We start from the raw sequence: 17,822 nt of genomic DNA, 5'->3' as shown, positions 1-17,822 counted from the left end.
TATCAATAAACTTGAGTAATGCGTGAGTTGTACTATGTTTTTTCCGAAATCCAAATTGAGATTCAGTAAATATTTTTGCCTGAAGAAAAAAATTAAGGGTGCGTTTATACACAAGTCTTTCGAGTATCTTTGAAAAAGAAGTTAAAAGAGAAATGGGGCGATAATTATTGACACGGTCTTTTCGCCCTTTTTTAAAAATGGGAACAACTCTGGCTACTTTCATTTTTTGAGGAACTTTACCAGTAGACAAAGATTGATTGAAAATATAAGTAAGAGGCGAGATTATTTCATGAATCACATTTTTTACCAAGAAGTTTGTGATTCCATCATATCCCGAACTTTTTTTATTATTTAACTTATCTACAATCTTTATTATTTCATCTTCGACAATTGGGACAAAAAATAAAGATTCCATATTCCTACTACCCAGGAAAGAGTGAAATTCTCGGTGTGCTTCAGGAATTCTATCAGCCAGATTTGGCCCAATGTTTACAAAAAAATCATTAAAAACTTCAGCTATATCTATGGGGTCATCAATACGAACATCATCCTCTTGAATATAACTAGGCACGTTATTATCAGTATTACGTTTCAACGCTCGGTTTATCACCCTCCACGTACCCTTCACATCAAATTTACATTTGTCGAATTGATTCATAAAATACATCCGTTTGGCTGACCGTAATGCAGAAGTGAGGATATTACGATACTGAGTATATCTGGACTTGTTTGTAACTGTGGGTACTTTGCGATATTTATGATAAAGTTTATTTTTCTTATTGATTGATTTTAAAAGTGATTTTGTAACCCATGGCTGCCGGGGTACTTTTTTATGATTTGAGTTAGAGAATTTACGACAAGGGATAGCAATATTAAGCTGAGTTATCAAAATATCTATAAAAATATCAAAAGATAGATTTACGTCATTTTGATTATATACAATCGACCAATCAACGAGTTTCAACCTTTCTCTAAAACTATTCAGGTTCGAGTCTGACATAACACGAAAACCGGATTTTTTTTTGCACACTGTCAGCAAGAGGGTGGATACTACCAATAAGTGCATACACAGGAAAATGATCAGAGATATCCGTAACAACAATACCAGATGAAATATCAGAAAATGACTTGTTAACAAATATATTATCTATTAAAGTAGAAGAGAGGTCGGTGATTCTTGTAGGTCTTCTTATGAGAGGAATAAAAGACTTAGACAACAGTTGATTAAGAAACTCTTGGCAATTATGATTATCATAATGTAAAAGATTTAAATTAAAATCACCCATAAGAAAACATAATTTATTCTTGAAATAGTTATTCGACAAAATACCGTGGATTAATTCACCGAATTCAGTAAAATTAGAGTTTGGTGGCCTATAAATTTCTCCAACAATTACATTTCCTTTATTTGGTACTTTTATCTCAATGAAAATACTTTCAAAAAATTCTGTCATAAAACTGAACTCTTCTAATAACCGATGGTTTAAATTTTCTGTTACATAAAAACCAACTCCACCTCCTTTCTTGCACGGTCTATTATTTGTAATCAGTTTGAATCTATCAATATGAAACAATGAAGAAGGAGACACCTCCTGTAACCATGTTTCACTGAGGCCGATGACACCAAATGTGAATCGTAATTCATCAATGAATAAGCGAAGTTGATCAAAATGTTGGTTTAAACTCCTAATATTAAAATGAGAAAAAAAGATTTGATTTGGGTCCGAATTGGATAATGTAATGACATCTTTTTCTAAGCAGTAACTTGTAGAAAACATGTGAGGTGGAATATCATTAGGATCAAAATCAAGTTTTAATTCATCGGTTTCTGTGGTTGAAAAAAATTTTAAGTCAGAATTATCACCGTTCTCATTATTTGTAATGGTTACAGAACTTTCACCTTCCAATGACCGAACATCTACAAAAGCATTACTCATATTCATTGTGATAAAACTCAAAGCAATTCATCCTATTTTCGTTGGGAAATGTAACAGAATGTACAGCAATGTTGGGCAAGCCATATTGCCGTTGACCTGGACACAAAATGGTAGAAGACACGTAAACATGTTTGTCTTTGAGACATACATGCACCTGGACAGTTGATGCCGACATTGGAAAAACATGTTTATGCAAGAAGGAGGAAAAATACACCAGCGTGAATGCATGGAATTCGGAAATGCGAATAACAAGTGAACAATTAAGAAGTACTGGGGCACTGCAAATGCGAATGGAATGTGACACTAGGTGGGATAATGTATGAAACAATTTTCCACAGGTAAATATGAGAACATAGGGATGCATAGGCTCAACCTGTGCGGGTGACACTTCGGTACGTTCAATTAAAAATTGTAAACATGTGACCTTCCTTAAGGGCAAATGTGCACATTTGGCGTTGCCAATGAATACAAGGATGAAACATTTAAACATCAATGCAGAGACAAACGAAAAAATAAGCATGTACATCACTAGCTCTACCTTAGAGCACTTCACTAATGATAGTAGAGTGACAAAAAATATCAAACTACACATTTCTTTCGAAGATATCGACAGCCAACCCACCCTCCTCTCTTAATCCATTATATAAAATAAATTTTTAAAATCTAATTATCCAGGTTTATGGTAAGATTCATTATGTAGTACATAGCGGTATCAAAAGAAATATCACAACCCCCTCCAAAAGAGGGACTCATGTGAATACATTATACCTTGTGCATGTCACACGAGTTTAAAACATGGAGGGAATATTTACGTATATCAAGCAACATGTCTTTCTCCGATGTCCTGTGGAGAGCCTTTTCCCCTAGAATTTGATCGCCCTGGGCAAAAAAAAAAAAAAAAAAATATCCGCAAACATACCAACAAACAATCAAACGAACAGAAAACTGTATTACGAGTATAATGTGAATGTGTTATGGAGTAAGTTGCCAGGATGGACAACAAAATTATGAAACAGATGCCGTGCGTTGGCAATATCGAACAACGTGAGATGGTTACTGTTTATTATGTTTATACCCACTTCAATATGTTGCACCTGAATAAAGTTTCCTCGTACAGAAATGCATGGTGTATCATATAGGATATTATAGCATATATTTGCAGTCAGAAAATGTGAATTGGTGTCTAAAGTAATCCAGCCTTCATGAATCATCAGGAATGAGGCCTACTTTTCATATGACAGGAGCGCTTATAGTCGGAAAAACTCTCTCCATCCAGTTTATACACGTAAAAATGAAAATTCATTCCTTTGTATATAATTACATCGTGCATGGGATGCATTGTACCATCACTTTCAAATCACAATATAATTGAATAATTGGACCCATTTTCCCTCACACACTGAGTAGGAGAATATGTGAAAATAATGATATCCATTTTAATTCTATCAATTTCGTCCCTTACAATATTTACATGAATAGCACTATAGCTAAAAGGACAAGTAGGTTATAAATCCCAATGTCCATATTTAAGCCATCATAACGGGGTGATCGAGGGGTGGTTCAGCCAGTATGCTTAACCAAAATGATAGTTGATTCATGCACAGACATAGCAATAGAACCTGACTCATTACATTACCCATTGATTCATCCTATCTTTTAATTTTGGAAGCCCCCCAGTTATGGATCACAGTATATACCGATCAGCAGAAGTTATACACAGTGTCTGAAAACATAGGTCTATAATCGGGCCTACGTTTCAGAGATCCAGTTGTATAGAGGCCCTATATAAATAATCGCAATAGACAAGGGGTTTCCGAATAGAAATTGCACAAAGATTGAAGAAATTATTTATGAAAATCCAAATTATTCAATTGGATCTGACTTCTACATGAAACATTATAGCCCTACCATGCATTAGTTTAGAATCTTTAGATTGCCCATTTCTAAAGGTATCGGCCTCAGCATAAAAGCCCAGGGGCCCGTTGCATAAAAGTTACAATTATAGTAACTTTGCCATTCCAATGGTAACTACCATGGTCAGGCGCGCCGGAAGCAGTTTTGGATTGGGGGGGGGGGGGGCAAACATTGGAGGGGGCTCAAGATTAGACCATGCATATGTTACACAATATACACATACACACACACACACACGCACACACATCTATTATATATATATATATATATATATATATATATATATATATATATATATAATGTAAAGTGGCGTACGGTGGGTCGAAACATGGGGGGGAACCATAAAGTAATTTTGACGGTCTGTGTGCTCGTGCGTGTGTGCGTGAGCAATAATAGGACTACAATACATTGCGGAATGTGATACATTCAACAACGCAGTCATTGAGGAACATTGTAAGTTTTCCTTAAAAGTATGGATTATGGAATGACGGTGTGAAACGATCGACAAATTATATACTGTCAGCAACATAAGGTGAATGGCATAACAATAAAATGCGAGCGAGCGAAGCGAGCGAGCTTGAAAATTTTGATATTCTACAGTTCCAAAACTGGAGTTTTAATTATAGCTACATATTTCGCTTTGAAATAAATGGGGCGCATCGGGCGCAACTGCTGGCAATGATTATTGGCAACAACATTAGGAGAATGGCATAACGATTCAATGCGAGCGAGCGAAGCGAGCAAGCTTGAAAAATTTGACATTCTACAGTCCCCAAACTGGGGTTTGTAGCTTTATCTTTCACTTTAGAAATTAATGGGGCGGCGCATCGGGCGCAACTGCTGGCAATTACTAGCAGCAACATTAGGAGAATGGCATAACAATTCAATGCGAGCAAGCAAAGCGAGCGAGCTTGAGAATTTTGACATTTTACAGTCCCAAAACTCCCGTTTGTAGCTATATTCATCTTTCGCTTTGGAAATTAAGGGATGGGGGCATCGGGCGCAACTACTGGCAATTACTGTCAGCAACATTAAGAGAATGGCATAACGATTCAATGCGAGCGAGCGAAGCGAGCAAGCTTGAAAAATTTGACATTCTACAGTCCCCAAACTGGGGTTTGTAGCTTTATCTTTCACTTTAGAAATTAATGGGGCGGCGCATCGGGCGCAACTGCTGGCAATTACTAGCAGCAACATTAGGAGAATGGCATAACGATTCAATGCGAGCAAGCAAAGCGAGCGAGCTTGAGAATTTTGACATTTTACAGTCCCAAAACTCCCGTTTGTAGCTATATTCATCTTTCGCTTTGGAAATTAAGGGATGGGGGCATCGGGCGCAACTACTGGCAATTACTGTCAGCAACATTAAGAGAATGGCATAACGATTCAATGCGAGCGAGCGAAGCGAGCAAGCTTGAAAAATTTGACATTCTACAGTCCCCAAACTGGGGTTTGTAGCTTTATCTTTCACTTTAGAAATTAATGGGGCGGCGCATCGGGCGCAACTGCTGGCAATTACTAGCAGCAACATTAGGAGAATGGCATAACGATTCAATGCGAGCAAGCAAAGCGAGCGAGCTTGAGAATTTTGACATTTTACAGTCCCAAACTCCCGTTTGTAGCTATATTCATCTTTCGCTTTGGAAATTAAGGGATGGGGGCATCGGGCGCAACTACTGGCAATTACTGTCAGCAACATTAAGAGAATGGCATAACGATTCAATGCGAGCGAGCGAAGCGAGCAAGCTTGAAAAATTTGACATTCTACAGTCCCCAAACTGGGGTTTGTAGCTTTATCTTTCACTTTAGAAATTAATGGGGCGGCGCATCGGGCGCAACTGCTGGCAATTACTAGCAGCAACATCAGGAGAATGGCATAACGATTCAATGCGAGCAAGCAAAGCGAGCGAGCTTGAGAATTTTGACATTTTACAGTCCCAAAACTCCCGTTTGTAGCTATATTCATCTTTCGCTTTGGAAATTAAGGGATGGGGGCATCGGGCGCAACTACTGGCAATTACTGTCAGCAACATTAAGAGAATGGCATAACGATTCAATGCGAGCGAGCGAAGCGAGCGAGCTTGAAAATGTTGACATTCTAGAGTCCAACAACTGCCGTCGTAGCTATGTTTTTCGCTTTAGAAATTAAGGGGGAGGCGCACCGGGCTCAACTGCTGAATGCGAGCGAGCTTGAAAATTTTGACATTTTACAGTCCAAAAGCTGCCGTTTGTAGCCATATTTTTTCCCTTTTATTCATATATATACATATTTATTTTATTTTCTTTGTTTATTCATTTATTTTTATTATCATTATTATTATTTTTTTGGGGGGAGGGGGCTTTTTTTTTTGGGGGGGGGGGGCAAAAATGCGCTTTGCCCCCCCCCCCCCCCACACTTTTTGGATTGGGGGGGGGCCGCCCCCCCCCCCCCCCCACACACACACACACACACTTCGGGCGCCTATGACCATGGTAACAATACTCAACAGACAATCAATATCAAGAATTCCATGGAAGTTACCATTGGATGGTAAAACTACGATAATTGTAACTGTTATGCACGGGCCCCAGATCAACATCAAAGGCACAACACATCTGCAGAATCTTTGTTTGTTTGTTTTTTGTTGTTTTTTGTTGTTTGTTTGCTGTTTGTTTTGCTTTCTGTTTATTTCTTTGTTTGTTTGTGTGTGTGTTTTGTGTGTGTGTGTGTGTGTGTGTGTGTGTGTGTGTGTGTGTGTGTGTGTGTGTGTGTGTGTGCGTGTGTGTGCGTGTGTGTTTTTTGCCTCCCTAGAAAACCGGCTACCGGGTACTGTTTGAACTCGGTGATGTTGCTCTTTATGAACTTTTGCAAGTAATCCGCCGCCGCACACTACTAAACGACCGGACCGGAGATCGACACTTCACATTCACTTCATAATCAGCCTTTAGAATATCTCGTGGCGTCGTCTTCAAAAATTGGTCATGGTTATTTCACTACACTAGTTGGCTGGCAACCTGGACTTGTAGCATCATATCAACACCTTCGGTATGTGTCGTAGATATAAGATGGAGTACTAGTAGTCAGGCTGGGAATTGTGAGGCAGCAAAGTTTTATCACGATTGTGATGGTAAAAGGTCACATCATTTGACGGCACAGTCTTAGTTCAGTCCCATGCGTTTTGTTTTGTGTTGTTCAGAGATTGAGATGTTGACCAATTGGTTATCAACCGTGTTTACACGTAATACCCCCCCCCCCCCCGCCCAGAGTCCATGACATGACATAGTCTGATAGTAAAAATCCATATTCAGGATTTTAGCAGTGACAGTATTGCTATTTAGAGCCGCATCTGGAATTATTCAATGAGGTTCACAATGGTCCAACCCCTTCCAAGTTTGCTGTGCCTCACCACACATTGCCTGTGCTGTGGTGGTGGTGGTGGTACTAGTAGTGGTAGTGTGTGTGTGTGTGTGTGGGGGGGGGGGGGTTGTTGGCTAGTTTTGTTTTGTTTTTCTTTATAACCCAAGACTTTCTCAAGAACCTCAAGAGATATTTGATGATATTTTTATTCACAATCATATTGATATGCATTTGAAGGGGAGTGCTACAATTGTTTATGAATCATATTAACAAATTTAAGGAATGACTAAAATAACCAATTGATATGATCCAGATCTTAGTAAATATTAATACAAATAATTGCCACTGTGTATATCATGTAGACCTATATCTTAAGTAATCGTTGATTGAACTCGTCACTTTGTGAAGTGAATAAAGTGTGTGTTTGTGCTTCTTATTTCTTTCTGAAACAGACCTAAATGACAGTAACCTTTCTGGGTATGGAGGATACCAAGCAAGGAAAACAAATACCTTGGTTTGATGTCCAGCTCACACCCAACTTCGGCTACGTTGGCACACAGGAGGCAGCCAAAGCTCTCCGGGAGTTTTTTGAGCTGCAGAAAGCCTTGCGATTCACTGCACTCCGCACGTCTGCAAACTTTGGAAAGACTGGTCAGTAAACATCTCTCTATGAATTAATTGGATAGTGCAGATGTGGGCTTTTGAGGACTTTTCATTCAGGCAGTAGGCCTAATGTGAAATATGTCAGTGAGCCTGAAACAGACTGCGAATGTCAAATGCAGTAAAACAATAATCAGCAGAAAACTGTGGAAAAGTTTTACAAAAGTTGAACCATTTGAAGACAAATACCCAATATATTAAGGCAAGTGTTAGTGGGAAATGCATATACAGTGTAGTAGCAAAATTGGCCTGTCCTCAAAGGGTTGATGGACTGTCCTACAGGTTGCATTATTATGTTCACCATGTCGTCATAGATTTAAATTGTAGCATTTTTATCATTATTGTTCTACAATAACTCTTTGCTTCAAAATCATTTTGAAACAGAAATAGTTACTTGACTGTCAGGAGTTAATAAAATATGATGCAAGTCATCACTCAGTTTTTGTGAAATAATGGATATTAAAACCACTAATAAGCAGTCCCTTTTATACTTATCATATGTAAAAAAAAAAAGTACAGAGAAATATAAAATGTACCTATACTGGTCTATGATTTGTATAATCAGGATCTCTTCAATTATAGTGAATCTATGGCAGCAGATTAACAGAGTCAGATAGGCCTGTAATGTTTTCATTCTCTGCATGAACAATCTAATTCCAAGTTGCATCAACTGATGGACTTACTGCTGCTAGCATCAGGTTACTTGTAATCTATGTTTTGTTTATTGTTTCATCCATTATGAATTGACATACATGTTTGTACTGATTCTCAATGCATTTTGTAATAAATTGATATTTTGAATTGATGTATTCATCTGGCATTCGTTCTATATCTTTGGTCTTCTTTCCTTTTCTTTTTCTTTTTTCTTTTTTGTTTAGATACACTGAAGCAGAAGAAAAAATTGAAGTGGGCTGACATTGACTCCGTTGTTGGGGCGGCCATACCATTTGATGGCATCCCGTTTCTCATCCTTGACAAAAATACATACGAGTGTGAGTACGGCAAGGACCACAAGCTCAAACAGAGAGCCCAGCGAAAGTCCTCACATAATAATGATAAGGTACATTGTTTTGTATTTAAAGTTGTATAGTGTTCGTTTTGTTTTGTTTTTTTCATGAACTGTGTCATCCAGAATATGATATGATTAAGTGATTGCGATAGGTGTCAAATGAGCAAAGTGTCAAATATGACTTTATAACCAGTCCAATGTAAAAAAGAAGGTCTGTCTGAATTTCTTTGATGTGAACAGACTCTGTAACTGAGGAAAGTGTCTTCTATTGCCAAAACCTTTTCTTTCCTGTTATCTTGACAATAAATGTAGCCATGCGCAGTGATTACAAGATGAAATGCCCTGCAATATATGGCTAGGTGCGCCTGGCCAAGATACCATTTCTCTTGCATTTCATATGAGACCTGCTATTATCTATCTCACTTAAAAGTGAAGGGGGAATTCATTTTGGAATATGGTTGGATCTTCTGAACATCAATCAAAATAAAGGCTTTCCAGACAATTTGTCATTATCTAAAGCTTTCTCTTGTAACATCACATTCACAGTAATGGTTCATCACCTGAGATTTGGCAACAGTTGACACCTCTTTGTAATATTTTTTTTTCTCTGAAATCTGACCAATCCAAATTGATGAAATCCATTCATTAATCATGCAGCAACATCTTTTCAAAGTAGTACAGTGCACTCCCGTTTTAACAAACACAGAACAAAATTCCGGCTACAACGAAGAAAAAATTCAGGCTGCAAAATGATGCGCTCTTTGTTCTTTATTGTTTGTTTGTTCGGTAATAAGGACATTTTGATATAAAGAAAGAAAATTGCCGGTCCCAAGGACTTCATCATTGGTGACTTCATCATTGCGGGAGTCCACTGTACGTGACTGCAATGTGAAAATGCCTTTCATGACAATGTGCAATCTCAAAATTCTCCCATCTCGACCTGGATGCCCAAATGGTGTGGAAGCCCAACGGGCCCCCCAGGGGCCCAAACATGTAAATTCTTCAGAGTGATGAATATGTTTCTGAAGTGTGTGAATTACTGTATGCCATGTCAATATTGCATCACTGCTAGTTTGTTATTCTGCCAGGATGATGCAATCAACAGCTCCAGACGGAAAACCAGTGAAGCAGAGAAGCACAAGAAGAGAAATTGTCCCGCCAAAATCCGTATGAAGGAAGTCATGAAGTTTCCAGATTTCAAGGTAGGCAATGCTGTTGATCACACAGAAATGGGTCAACTTTTCTGTTTACAACAACACCATCATGTGGTATGTATAGAGTGTGCACTGATGGGCTCAAAAATTCATTTGTTATTCACTTAAGGAGAACTTGAGTGGGGTCAGCAAAGAGTCAAAATCTAGTGAGCTCAGCCTTGATGGCTACATACGTCTTCATACGAGTTTTATAGCAAAACAAGCACACTACTACATTGGAAAAAGGTCATACACACAGTATTGATACAGGAAAAAAAAAAACGATGCTCAAATCTAGTGATCAAAGTAATTTTTCAGGTCAGCACAACATAAATAAACATAAATTCAGGCCACGAATGCAGAGACTCTTATCTACATTTTTGGAGCCTGGTATACTAGGTTCCCATAAGGAATGGGTTAATTTGGGTGATTTTGAAGGATATATTCCTATGAAGCGTATTTATCATATCTCCCATTCTAGCTGGACTTTGACAGCCGGTATCAGAGGAACAAAGTGACGGAGAACCTCAACATCGCCATGGAGAAAGGTCAGGTGATGGGCGAGAGGCGGATTTACATCTCCTTCCCGACTGACGATGAGCACAAGGGTCACGACCTCAGGAGCCAGGTCAGTGTCTAACAGCAACTCCAGAGAATATTTTCAAACCCAAACACACAGTCCAGATTTATTATTACACAAACACCTTTGGATTGAAAAGAAATAAGAAAAGCATAATCGATATCCTAAGAATGATGTGATATCTTCCACAAGTTACATCCTGGACTGTGGTTCTGGTGCCAATCCATTTGATTAACCCTCATCAGAATTTCTGTGACTATTGTAACTGCATGAATTTGTATCATTTCTATTCAGTGTGAACATTTTGCCACAAAGTCCTGTGAAATGTTTAAGCTTATTTCATCCATGCACAATCTAACGTGATGTACCAATATACTTCCAGGCTTGTGTTATAGAATATTAGCATGAGTTGGTATGGAATATAAACAATTATCATCTATATAGAACATTTTAGCGGCGCATTAAAAACGCGTATTGTAGTCTGCTCAATTTTTACCGTTCAATATCAGAGCATATTGAGCGAAACACATAGGCCAACGTATTAATTCCCCATAGGCTACTGTTGTTACTTGCCGTTCAAGATCACACCATATTCATTTCTGTCTCGTTTATTGCACGAGCGCTTGCTGAATGCGCAAACGCTTGCTACTAGTGCGCGTCATTTTGTTACAATTCACAAGTGCGCAAACATCTTGCCAGTTGTTTGTTTGATACACAGTTTTAGGGGCTTCCCCTTTTCAGCGCTGGGATGTGACTGCTGAGTCAACTTCAAAGACGAGTAGAAGCCGGGTAACTTTGTGCAATTTATGATTGCTCTACTTGATTGTATAGATGATAATAATTATATTGGATGGCCTTGATTCATGGAATACCAGGGAATATTGCACTCGTTAGGGCCAATATTGCACTCTTCTTCGATTCGTGCAGTATTGGCCCTAACTCGTGCAATATTCCCTGTTATAAAATGGGTTCGAGAATGGAGCCAATAGGAAGCGCTAAAATGAGTCACATGTGCTTCCTTTATTCTAGTCCCATTGCACTGCGTGTTAAATCCTACTGCCGATCGTCTGTGCGCGCGGCGGCTCCTTTGAATTGTATGCGGATGCATACGCGCTGTCAATCCTGTAAACAACTTCTAGTTCGGGCTGCCGGCCGGCCGGCCTTTCTTCCCTTGTGCATAACATGCGTGGCGTACGTATGCTCTACTATACTTACGTACACTTTGTACAGTACAGTAGACCAAGCGTTGTGGGACTGGACGCGTACATACGGAGTCACTTTGAAGGGCAAATCCAACGATTTAGCAGGTTAATTCTCACGCTGTTTTCAGAGTATGTTGTCTAGTAGGCCTATATGAGGAGTCTATATCAAGTCTTTAAGGTAAAGGGTGCATATTCTATGTAAAATAAGTAAGTTTTCATGCGGGAACTTAAGTGTCCGGAAACCCAACCCACCATCATACTTACACTGTATGTGCGGGATTTCCGAGTGCGACGTGCGTAAATGTTTGGGACGAAAATCTTAGGACGTCTTGACCCACAAAGGTACAGTACGTGAAAAACGCTGAAAAATGCTGTTGGTTTTTGAATTTTCGACCCATTTTATAAAACAAATGATGCACAGGATTATTTCGTGGCGCTAGTGGAGGCGTAGCTCACTCTCGGGTATTTACAATGTAGTGCAACATGCACTCGGCTTCGCCTCGTGCATGTTTCACAATTGTAAATACCCTCGAGTGCACTATACGCCTACACTAACGCACTCTATCCTGTGCATCATTTGTATAGTATCCCATTCATAGCCATCCAATATAATATAAATGCTGTAAGATTATGATTTCACTTTATCAACATACAAGTTAACATACTGCACAATTTTTGTTTCTCCTTTTGTTGTTTTTCATTTTGTGTTCTTTTTTTTTCTTCTTGTTTTCAGGTCTGTGTAACAGGACAGCACGTAGATGAAAGAATCATCAACTTTATTGACCAGCTGATAGCTGAGAGAGCCGAGAGGACTGTGGAGGGGGTCAGTCAGGAGGTCAGCTCTTTTGTGGAGGACTTTCTGTCTAAGGACAGCCTAGCATCAGACTCGCTGTCCAGACTTTCCCCAAGTGATGGTGATATAAGGTATGGGCCTGCTCCGGTTTAAATTTACATGCCTTTTCAAAGAATCTGTATTTGGTAAATTTAAATGATAAATTCCACTACTTAAATCATAATTGCCCTAATTCTTGGACAAAACTTCTGCTGGTTTCATACAGGCAGTATAACTTATGTGTTTTGTGAGGATGGATGAATGGAATTTAAGAGGATATCTTCAACCTGTTAGGACGAGTTCCGAGTTTTCTCGGGCAGGTGTCTATGGGATATGCGTGTTGCAGCAAAATCAGTCCATCCGCAACAGGTTAATCAGTAAACCTTTCGTAAGCTCTTTTCTTGTAATATTCAAAACACTCAAATATTCTATATTATTGTTTTTGGGTGAACATATTTTTAAGATACCAAACTGTTGAATGTAGTTACCTGCATAGATGAAAGGAATGTTTGATGTGATGGAAAAGACAGTGTTCCTCCCCTTCTCATGTTTCTTTTATCTTGGGTTTCGTTAAAGCTACCATATGGAAGCAGCAGCTGTCATTCACACATATTCCAAACTCAGTCCTGAGGAGCTTCCTGAGCTTGTGTCGAGGCAGAGGTTGAAAAGTGGAGACCAGATCTACTTCAGGAGACAATCCATTCAGGTATGGCACAGATAGTGAAACTAATGGCAGAAAAACAAAGCCTTGAGGTTCTTTTTATGTGATGAAATCCTAAGTCCCAACCTCATAAACCATACTCTCAATTACAAACAGCACTAGCAGTTGGTGATGCAATGATGGACGCTCTTTTGGATCAGTTAGAGACAGATTTAAGTGTTATGTTTCCTATAATGAAATAACATGTGAATTTCCAGTAAAATATGTACACAGCAGAAAATGGGTCATTGGTCTCAATTAAAGAGTTATCATATCATTCTATGTGTATATATGTCCCATGTTAAATCTTGTGCTCATGTTACTTCACCATTCATATACATCATCAGCTTTTTTCTTCTTATATTGCACTGTTGTATTGTCGTATAGAGATTGTAGTCATAAATGAGTACAAGTCTTTGCTAACTAACTCTGACAGGTCATGACTACAGCCTCTATATGAAGTAGAACTATATAACAAGGAAAAAGGTTTTATAATGTATATACATGGTATAGTAACAGAAGCGCAGGATTTAACAAGTAACATACCGGTCTATGCAATGATATGACAGTTCTCTATCAATATCCATGTATTGATACCAGCATCCAGGTCATTGGGAGGAACCATGGTACTGAAGTTTTGTTGCTTCAATGTAAATTCACACAGGAAAGACTTCTACTGGTACATCAGACAGCGGAACAGCAGCAAATTTTGAGGAAATCCTCCAGTGCAACATGCTTTCTTGATTCAACGTGCACAACAACTCTGTGAGTCTTAATAAAGGCTATCACCCTCTAAGGACCCGGTCCCAGTCCCACTGGTGTTTGGGAAGATTCACGTATGAATTGTGCACAAAATTGGTGTTTATTTGCTAAACATCCACAACCAAAATTTTGTGCGGATAATTACGGACGTGTGCGGATGATGGCCTGCTCATACAAGCATGTTTCACGAATACTGCGGATGTTTAGCAAGTATAAACCAATTTTGTGCGCAATTCATACGCAAATCTTCCTAAATGCCAGTGGGACCGGACCCTAAGAGGGCATGGCTAGTGTTGAAGTACAGTTTTACGCTATTTACAAGTTGCTATTGATGAGTGGTGCGAAATCAAATGAACAAAAATGTAGAAGTTTCATCAAAATTGGATACAAAATGAGAACTTTATAGAATGAATATTCCTGTCTCTTTTGTCACCACCAAGTAGTTATATTTGTTGCAGCCACACACACATATTAGAAAAGGTGATGATGATATCACCTCACAACTCTTCTGTTGTTTGGCACACAAAATTAAAACTAAGTAAATTAATCATGTTCAAGGTTTGTGCCTGAAATATGGGTGTTGGGATAAGCTTCATTTTGTACTTTGAATGACATGAAATATTTTTGTAGTTTTTATACATGGCACCTTTTCTCTCACGCTGTTTCGCTGAAGTGTTTTACAGCATATCGTTGTCAGAGTCGCCAGATTCAAACTCGCTCCTTCAGTACATACTAATCCATGCCCATTAGCAATGTGATATTCAACTTTTATTCAACTTTCCTGGTATACATCCATTCATCTGGACAGAAATGAGCATGGTGGCTTGCTCAGGGTTGCTAGTGCCATGGCAGGGCTTGAACCCTTGACTTCCATGGCGAGAGGTCAGTGCACAATCAACTAGAACCACAGTATCCTTATGAATGCATACATGCATTTCTGTTGTGTTGTTGCCATATTGTTGAATATCTTTTGCATCCACCGACAGCCAATCCTTGCCGCTGCTTCTCCTCTCCCTGGGTACCGAGGGAGGGCGCCACCGCCGCCGCGTCGTGGCTTCCGCCATCCTGCAGGATGCGAGCAGGGAGGCGACGAGGGAAGCCCTGCGGGTTGTGTGGTCGTGGAATCCGTCTTGGTCACCGTCGGCTTTTGCGACGGAGTTCGAGGACAAGGACATGGGTGCAGCAGAAAGCGTCTTCTTGGGTAAGCGAGTGCAGTGGATATCTTCTTGCTTGAGCTATGACTTACGCATGACTTCAGTGTATGATACATAGAAGTCTGTAACCTGTCCCCATGAATTTCTGGCTTTATGCAGTGAACTGCCACTGTTGCTTCACCTCAACATAAGCAAAAAAGAATCTCGAGAACACTATTATAAAACCAGAAATTTTCGCTTGCATGAATTGCATAAGGAACCAGAATTTGCAGAAGTAACATGCAAGCAAAAGATTTTGTCTACACAATGCATTGAATGACAGTGTCAGGTCCCAAAAGTTCCATGCCGCGAATGATACTTGATGTACAGTAACTCGCACACAAGAGGCAGTATTAGGATCAACCCAGTGTGTACCTACATAATCATATCATTGACATGTGAGACTTAGATGTAAGGCTATCATCTTTTTGCTCTTTTTTTTTCTTGTTTTCATTAAGTAATATCAAGTTTTTCTGTATATCTCTGTCAAGACTATATTTTCCCTGGCCTTACATGTCGTACATTTAACCTTTCACAAATAATAAAATGGATGATGAATTATTTGTGTGGTATTTTTTATTCTGTTTTTGGTTCGTGTGTGTGTGTAAATGTGTGTTTACATGTCTTTGAGTTTTTGTCAACATTGATAGTAAGTACATCCCCACTCATGAGTCATTGTGTTTGTTAACATGATTTATGTGGTAGGTGTCCCCATCCATCTCTGCGACTACCACCGGTCCTCAGAGTGGAGGCAATGGCTCCGAGACCCGACCCACGTCGTGGAGGGATCAGCCGACTGTCTCCTGGCACTGCTGGAGGGAGTGGCCAACACCAGGAGCAAGGAGGAGTACTGTCGTCTCCTGCAGACGCTGCGGGACAGCGACTTCTGGCAGGGAAACCCCAAACTCAGGGCCTGGTTCGGGGGCAGGTGGCTTCCTCACTACACAGTAAGGAAGCTTGACTAGACAGAGAAAGCAACTGTGTGACTGCAAAAATTTAATTGGTTAATTTGATCTTGGACGACAAGACTAGATTTAGGGAATAGGATATAGGCCTTTTGTTTGATATTAACTTCACTAGGATTTGGTGAAAATGCCTCTCAGATTTTTTTATCTTTCCAAGTAGCCTTTAGAATGTCCAAGAAATGTGATGTATTTGAAATCATATTCATTTATTACCACATTTTCTCTTTTTTTTTCTATTTTGTAGTGTTACTGTAATTGTTCACTTCATTACCATTTCATCCCATATAAAAGGAAGATATTTTTCTCTATTATGATCTTATTTGCTTCACCTCAAGAAGTGAAGAGTATAGATTAGAGTATGGCATTGATTATATCTTTATGGGGATTGATACATTTCTCCATTCTGTTTGTACAGTTTTTTGTCATTAATGGATTAAATATAGTATTTAAAATACATGTATATGCAGATCATAATATAATCACCAGAAGCAGAAAATTTTGTGACCAATTGAATGTGAGTGAAAGTGTGCCACAGAGGTTCTTATGTGGAATATTGCCCAGAATATGTTTTGAATGTATAGGCTATATATGAGTCTGAAACATGTCTTTCTTTGTCCTACTTACATAGAAATGGGCGCAAGCATTTCTATCCCGTGCCCCATCAAAGCCTGCCCCCCTGCCAGGGGGTGAGGATGCAGAAGGGTCACTGGAATCAGACTCTGGCTCCGTCGGGAGAGATACTAGCCACGCCCTGGTCCACTGCCTCCGCACCCAATGCCTGGACTCTCTGCGACGACTCACCGACATGGCCCAGCGACTGGACGACCAGGATGACTTGGGCCGCCTCTACCAGTGCCTCCATCAGGCGGAGCAGCAGTATGCTGCTACACAGCGCCCTCGTGTGGCGGATGATGCCATGGACAACGATGTTGATAGGGTGGAGGAGGAGGAGGAGGAGGAGGAGGAGGAAGACGAGAGTGAAGAGCTGCAAGTCAAACGACAGAGACTTGAGGAGGCAGGAGAGATTTTGGTCAACAGGGATGCGGTTGTCGTGGATACAGCTAGCGGGGATACCATTGAAATCCTGTGCAGTGATGTGACTTCTGAACATGTCAAAACTTTATGACCGTCAGTCCACACAAGAAGTGTTGTTGGCACGCAAGTGACCGTAAACCACCCCATTTCATGAAGGAACTCCCAACCCTTTCTTCATCGATTGGCATATAACCACTGGAGTGCTTTCTTACCTGTATTTATTTCAAGCTTGGGAAGAATTATCCAAATGCCAATGAAAAAGCACAAGTTTCAGCTAAGTGCCTGGCACGTATCAGGGCAATTACTCCCCTTAGGGCTAGAGGTGTAGGGTTATAGTTTGGGTTAGGGTCTGGGGTTATTGCCAAGGGGATAATTGCCCTAGACCCGCCTGGGCATACTAAGAGTTGATGGAGAATGCACACATGGGAGGTAGACTTCTGTGAGATGGAAGCCTGTAAAGCAATTCTTCACTGAAGGTGGACAGAAATTGGACAAGTTGGAGA

The 17,822-nt window shown here is 39.8% G+C and overlaps 1 protein-coding gene across 1 annotated transcript; it reads left to right on the top strand.

Annotated features, from left to right (window-relative positions):
* Positions 1–7,646: 7,646 nt before the first annotated feature.
* LOC139730411 (uncharacterized) lies at positions 7,647–15,398 on the top strand. The gene is made up of 8 exons (XM_071641272.1): positions 7,647–7,839; positions 8,727–8,908; positions 9,946–10,059; positions 10,532–10,678; positions 12,566–12,756; positions 13,241–13,370; positions 14,029–14,129; positions 15,113–15,398. The coding sequence occupies exons 1-8, from the start codon at positions 7,647–7,649 to the stop codon at positions 15,396–15,398; spliced, it is 1,344 nt and encodes a 447-aa protein (XP_071497373.1).
* Positions 15,399–17,822: the final 2,424 nt, after the last annotated feature.

Source organism: Diadema antillarum, unplaced genomic scaffold (assembly GCF_040938485.1).
Source record: "Diadema antillarum isolate AM-2024a unplaced genomic scaffold, OU_Dant_1.0 seq00000310_RagTag, whole genome shotgun sequence".
Lineage (NCBI taxonomy): Eukaryota > Metazoa > Echinodermata > Echinoidea > Diadematoida > Diadematidae > Diadema > Diadema antillarum.
Note: the sequence above shows the minus strand (reverse complement) of the source record. Positions and strands in the feature narration are given on the sequence as shown.

Bases quoted from the DNA above. Each gene is read 5' to 3' on its own strand.
- LOC139730411 (XM_071641272.1), top strand. From the start codon at position 7,647: ATGACAGTAACCTTTCTGGGTATGGAGGATACCAAGCAAGGAAAACAA. The intron at 13,371-14,028 runs GTATGGCACAGA...AAATTCACACAG, and splicing joins TCAGGAGACAATCCATTCAG to GAAAGACTTCTACTGGTACA. The intron at 14,130-15,112 runs GTGAGTCTTAAT...ATCCACCGACAG, and splicing joins TCAACGTGCACAACAACTCT to CCAATCCTTGCCGCTGCTTC.